The sequence below is a fragment of the Balaenoptera ricei genome, chromosome 4 (genome assembly GCF_028023285.1).
Source record: "Balaenoptera ricei isolate mBalRic1 chromosome 4, mBalRic1.hap2, whole genome shotgun sequence".
NCBI classification, from domain to species: domain Eukaryota; kingdom Metazoa; phylum Chordata; class Mammalia; order Artiodactyla; family Balaenopteridae; genus Balaenoptera; species Balaenoptera ricei.
In genome coordinates this window covers 148,382,184-148,388,882 of record NC_082642.1, presented here as the reverse complement: position 1 = coordinate 148,388,882, position 6,699 = coordinate 148,382,184, and the positions used below count along the sequence as shown (strand labels likewise).

The following is a 6,699-nucleotide window of genomic DNA, read 5'->3' as shown; positions in this document are numbered from 1 at the left end:
AAATTCATATTCACTACTTAGCAAAGTATGTGTAATTGAGAGATTTGTTCATTTGGGGTTTCATAAAAGGTTAGCTGATTTGTTGACATTAAAAACAAAAGAGCATTAACTTAGAAGCCACGTTTAAATAACTGAATATTTTTCAAAATCTAGCATGTGTTCCCAGGGGCTGGAGGCCTGGTGAGGCTCTTGACACATTGGTGGGCTTGTGACATGTCCGACGACTGTGGCCTTGAAGGGGTTTAGGCTGAGTGTGGCCAGATCTGCTTTCTAAAAAAAAAATCCAGAAACCTGAATTTTGGGGAAGTCTCTCAATTGTTTGCATATTGGCAACAAAGTCTTAAAATTTTAAAACACTGAGCGCCAAACTAAACCAGATTTACGGGCTTGATTCAGTGAGAGGGTTGTCACTTTTCAACATCAAAAGAAGTCCCTTATTTGAGAGGTAAGATCACAGAAGCCCAGGGCAGAGACGGAGCAGGTGCAGAAGGACAGACAGGCCTCGGGGGTCTTTCCGGGCCAGACAGGTGGTGGTCCCCTTCACTGAGAGGTTAGTGGCTTGCCCAGGAGAGCAGAAGCTCATGTAGACTCTGAATTCCCCTTCAGCACGGGAGAATTCTCTCCTCCAGTTGCTGGGAAGGTTGTCCACTGACAGCTCGCGGCTATGCACCTTCTTTGGAAGCTGGTTTCACTCCAGAAAGTTGCCTCCACAAGATACACCCCTTTCTCAGGGCAGCTGGCATCCAGTGAACCCCCAATCCCACCGCACTTTGTCCTGAAGGGCCAGCCCCGCTCTGAGCTCCCCACGGGGTGGGCTGAGGCCTTCGCTGAGACCACATGGCGGGAGGACCTCTCCCTCCATCCCGTGCAGCCTGTCTCCTCCCCACACGCTGTCGATGCCGAGGGCTCTCCCTGCAGGCTAAGCTCCAACTCTGCTCCTGCCCCCCGGAACATGACCTGTGACCCTTAGCTCCCCTCTCTCTCTTTTCGATGTCCCAAGTAAGTGTATTTTAATGAGCAAGACCAACCTAAGATAGTAGCAATTTTTTTTTTTTTCTTCAAATTTTTCACATGAGAACATGGTTTCTTTTATTTATTTATTTAATTTTGGCTGTGTTGGGTCTTCGTTTCTGTGCGAGGGCTTTCTCTAGCTGTGGCGAGCGGGGGCCACTCTTCATCGCGGTGCGTGGGCCTCTCACTATCGCGGCCTCTCTCGTTGCGGAGCACAGGCTCCAGACGCGCAGGCTCAGTAATTGTGGCTCACGGGCCCAGCCGCTCCGCGGCATGTGGGATCTTCCCAGACCAGGGCTCGGATAGTAGCAATTTTTGATGAAGACATTTTCCTCAGAGATTTTTCTTCAAGAGATCTAATTTGAACAGAGCCTCCCTTTACACACACCTATTCAAAACACAGAGCCTAACAAAGGAAACGTGTAAGAGCCACGCAGGAAGCTCTTTTTTTTTTCAGACCAGCATAATCTTTTTTTTGGGGGGGGAGGGGATATAATCGACGTATAACATTATACTTGTTTAGAGTATACAACATAATGATTTGACATTTGTATATATTATGAATGATTGCAACACGTCCAGTAAACATCCATCAGCACTCATAGTTACAAAACATTTTTTCCTTATGATGAGAACTTTAAAATCCACTCTCTTAGCAATTTTCAAATATACAATACGGTATTATTAACTATAGTCATCATGCTCTACATTACACCCCCAGGACGTATCTTTTTTATAACTGCAAGTTTGAACCTTTTGACCCCCTTTACCCATTGCACTGATACCTCCCACTCCCCATCCCTGTCAACCATCAATCGGTTCTCAGTTCTCAATATCTATGAGCTTGGTTTTTTGGTTTTGTTTTGTTTTGTTTAAGATTCTACATGTAGATGAGATTATACGGTATTTGTCTTTCTCTGACTTATTTCACTTAGCATAATGCCCTCAAGGTCCATCCATGTTGTCCCAAATGGCAAGGTTTCATTCTTTTTTATGGCTGAATAATATTCCATTGTATATCTATACCATATTTTCTATATCCATTCATCCATCCATGGACACTTAAGTTGTTTCCATGTCTTGGCTATTGTAAATAATGCTGCAATGAACATGGGGGTGCATATATTTTTTGAGTTAGTGTCTTCATTTTCTTCAGATAAATACACAGAGGAGGAATTGCTGGATCATACAGTAGTTCTATTTTTAATTTTTTGAGGAACCTCCATACTGTTTTCCACAGTGGCTGCACTAATTTACATCCCCACCAACAGTGCACAAGGGGTCCCTTTTCTCCACATCTTTGTCAACATTCGTTAACTGTTGTCTTTTCGATAATAGCCATTCTGACAGGTGTGAGGTGATATCTCACTGTGGTTTTGATCTGCAGAGGAGCCTTCTGGAATGCCTGTTCAACAAACAAACTGCCTCTCCCTTCAAGTGTCAAACCTGAGTGAGTTTGCAATCCCTGTCGCCAGCATCTGACGAAAAGCCCAAGGAAGGAGTCGAGACTGAGAACAACGATCGTATTAATTTGAAGGTGGCGGGGCAGGATGTCTCTGTGGTGCAGTTGAAGATTAAGAGGCATACACCACTTAGTAAACGAATGAAAGCCTATTGTGAACGACAGGGTTTGTCAATGAGGCAGATCAGATTCCGATTTGATGGGCAGCCAATCAATGAAACAGACACACCTGCACAGTTGGAAATGGAGGATGAAGATGCAATTGATGTGTTCCAGCAGCACACAGGAGGTGTCTACTCAAAAGGGAACCTGCTACTTTAGTCCAGAATTCTGTTCCTCCGGACCCAGAAGACGTTCTCAATTAGAAAACCGCAACTTGGTTCCACCACATCCTGACTACTACAGTATAGTTTCTCTATCCTTTCATTTTCCCCTTCCCCATTCCTTTATTGTACCTAAAGTAACTGGTGTATGTGCACAAGTATATTGCCTTTTTTTTTTTTTTGACTAAACGGCCAACGGTATGTTTTGATCGACATCAAATGGAGATGGAATGGGGAAAAATACTGGTTCTGTGAAGATACCCCCTTTTCTCCATTAGTGGCATGCTCATTCAGCTCTTATCTTTATATTCCAGTAAGTTATTTTGCTCTCACTGTTTAACAAAAAAAGAACAACATAAAAATTCTTGCATACCTTGTTCGATTGGAGAATTTTAATGTTTTTCATTTATCATTGTAAAACCAAGGACAATTTTATTACTTTTTTGTACGTAGCTGTTACATGTAGGGCAATCTTTCTTTAAGTAGGGATAAATTACTCTAAAAGAAATGAATCCTAGATAGTTTTCCCTTCAAGTCAAGCGTCTTGCTGTTTAAATAAACTTCTTGTTTAAAAAAAAACCACGCACGGCTCCTGAAATGCACCTTATTTTCATTATTTCCCATGAAGTGGGTGTAGTAGGAAGAATAAAGGCCTCCAAAGATGTCCATTATCTAATCCCTAGAATTTGTGACTATGTTATGTTACGTGGCAAGGAGGAGCTAAGATTGCACATGGAATGAGGCTGCTGGTCAGCTGACTTTGAAATGGGGAGAGTATCCTGGATTATCCAGGTGGGCACAATATAATCACAAGGGTCCTTAAAAGCCTGTGCAGGAGGCAGCACAGACGCAGTGTCAGAGTGACGCAGCATGAGAAAGATGCCATTGGCCAGAGCTGGCTTTGAAGGTGGAAGGGACCCATGAGCCAAGGAATATGGGCAGCCTCAGCAGTCTGGAAAAGGGAAGAAAACAGATTCTCCCCGGGAGTCTCGAGAAAGGAATGCAGCCCTGCCCACACCCTGATTTTAGCCCCGTGGGTCCCATTTCAGACTTCTGACCTCCAGATAGTACATTTGTGTTGTTTCACTAAGTTTGTAGTAATTTGTTATGGCAGCAGTAGGAAAGTAATGTAGAAGGTCAGTCAAGTAGAAACAAAATTCACTTATGAAACTTCTTTAGTTTTTAAAATAATATTGATACCATCAAGGTACACAGCTGTTTTATGCTCAGATATTTTTTTCCATGTGACCCACTTCTGCAAAGTACCAGTTAGTCCTGTTTTGTACACATTTTTTCTTTGGGATAAAAACTAGTGTTTATTACATGAAACACTTTTTTTTTTTGACCAGGAGGGATTATTTTGTCCTTTATTAGCTGGCTATTAGAAATGACTTGCAACAATGTCCAAGCTCTTTATTTCCAATCAGGAATTATCTTGGAGTAGCGAATAGGGGAAAAATAGTTGTGAGCCTTTTATATTTCCATCAGCTGTCCCCAGATAATATAGGTGTGATAAATGAATTCATGGGGAAAAAAGCCTGGGTAGCTGCAATTTATAATGTTTTTCAGTTACCAATTTATATGTTAGAACACTGGGGTTTGATCAATCAAAGAAAATCATTTGCAATAACAGGGATTCCAAGAGCCTGGGATGTTGCTTCCTACATACCACAAGTTTTGAGACGATAAAAGCAACACTTGTTTTAGAAGGAAAAAAAGAAAAAAAAATGTAAATGCTGAGAGGAATGAATAATGCAGCTATTGAAAGGCACCTATAGACAGAGCTGAGTCACAGACATGCAATAATTCAGAATATTCAGAACGCTGTGAGAAAAGGGTGCTTTTCCCAAGCTGGGGTGTCTCTGCCTCCTGCCCTGGGCGTGGTGCTCCCCCCACCCTCCCTGGGGCTCCTACACTTTTTTGATTCTAAAGCTCCACAATCATTATTGTCCTTCACTCTCAGGCTTTTTAAAAGAAAACACTTAGACGTCTCCATAACACATTTTCCCCCTCCTTTTCAAAAGGAAGAGAAGAAAGCCTTCTGAGGAGAGAAGATACCTCTTCAGTGACCCTTGTAACCACCCAAAGAATTCAATTCAATCCAACAAAGAGTTACTCAGATAAGAAAACTGACCCAAACACGATGGGGAAAGGGTATTGATGCTGATTACAAATCCTCAGCTGTTGTGCGTTTATTCTTCACAGAAGAGGTGGTGGCAGGACTTCCCTGGCGGTCCAGTGGTTAAGACTCCGTGCTTCCAGTGCAAGGGGCACAGGTTTGATCCCTAGTCAGGGAACTAAGATCCCATATGTCGCAAGGTGCGGCCAAAAAAAAAAAAAAAAGAAGTAGTGGGGAGCTGATACTTGCTATGGACTGAATTGTGCTCCCCCCCCCCCCACCCCGCCAACTTCCTGTGTTGAAGTCCTAACCCTCAGTACCTCAGAATGGGACTGTATTTGGAGACAGGGCCTTTAAAGAGGTGATTACCCTAAAAGGGAGTCCTTAGCCTGGGGCCTAATCCCATATGACTGGTGTCTTTTTTTTTTTTTTTTTTTTATGGCTGTGTTGGGTCTTCGTTTCTGTGCGAGGGCTTCCTCTAGTTGTGGCAAGCGGGGGCCACTCTTCATCGCGGTGCGCGGGCCTCTCACTGACGCGGCCTCTCTTGCTGCAGAGCACAGGCTCCAGACGCGCAGGCTCAGTAGTTGTGGCTCACAGGCCCAGTTGCTCCACGGCATGTGGGATCTTCCCAGACCAGGGCTCGAACCCGTGTCCCCTGCATTGGCAAGCAGATTCTCAACCACTGCGCCACCAGGGAAGCCCCCTGACTGGTGTCTTTATAAGAAGAGGAGATTAGGACAGCGGGGAACACCAGGGATGCTTGCACGTGGAGGAAAGACCACGTGGGGACACAGTGAGAAGGCAGCCACTTGCAAGCCAAAAAGAGAGGTCTCAGCCCTGCCCACACCTTGATCTCAGACTTCCAGCCTCCAGAACAGCGAGAGAATCCATTTCTGTTGTGTAAGCCAGCCAGTCTGCAGTGCCTTGTTAGGGCAGCCTGAGCAAATGAATACAGTACATACTTATAAAGCGAGACTCTCGGACCCCATTGGAGACATCACAGTTGTGACTTAGCAGCAGCCCAGACAGAAACTCTCGGATCCCAGCGTGGAAGCCCGATGCTGGCTCCTGCCAGAGGCTCAGCACCGCCCTTCCACCCTGGCCGGCAGTATTCGTTTCTTGCTTGACCCCTTTGCCTCTTTCCCTGTGCGCCTGGGAAGTCTGGGGAAGCTGTGGCTTCTCCGCCTTTGCATTTCTCCCCGTCTTCAGCCCCGGATGTTACACAGCACAGAGCAGGCAGTTTTAAATGCTGGTTAAATCAGGGCTTGTCTCTAATCAGTGTGCATTCCTTACCTCCCCCAAAAAGTATGGTAATGATGACCATCCCTGGCTACACTAAATGGACCGACAGACTCTCTGAGAAGATGGGACGGTGGGTCAGGATGGGACATGAGGTCTTCCATTCGGGATTCCTGCAGACACTGTATCCCACGTTGGATTCCTCCAAAACTGACTAGTCTTCTGCCTCTGGGCAGACACTGGACTGGGCCATGGGAACATGATTATGAAGGAGCTGTCCCCTCTAGGAGCAGGTACAGCTGTCCTCTCTTCCCTGGAATACAATGTGATAAGCGTCATACCCGTGGGCTGCCTGCACCAGCTCTGAAGATGGAGTGACAGGTTCTGTTTGGGAGGCCGGGCAATCCAGGGCTAGGAAAGCAGCTGGAGATCCAGCCTGGGGGGATGAGGCAGTGGCCCTCTGACCTTGGCAAACTACTCAGTCTCTTTATGGTTTAAATGGAAACTATAAAACATAGGAAAGTTGGTGTAAATATAAAATGAAA

At 45.1% G+C, this 6,699-nt stretch overlaps 1 protein-coding gene across 1 annotated transcript; it reads left to right on the top strand.

Moving 5' to 3' along the window:
* Nucleotides 1–2,473: 2,473 nt before the first annotated feature.
* On the top strand, nt 2,474–3,375 carry LOC132364452 (small ubiquitin-related modifier 2-like; the record flags this gene model as incomplete). Its single annotated transcript, XM_059920017.1, has 1 exon — nt 2,474–3,375. A coding segment is annotated over one exon (321 nt), but the record flags the coding sequence as incomplete, so codon positions are not given.
* Between the last annotated feature and the right edge of the window lie 3,324 nt (nt 3,376–6,699).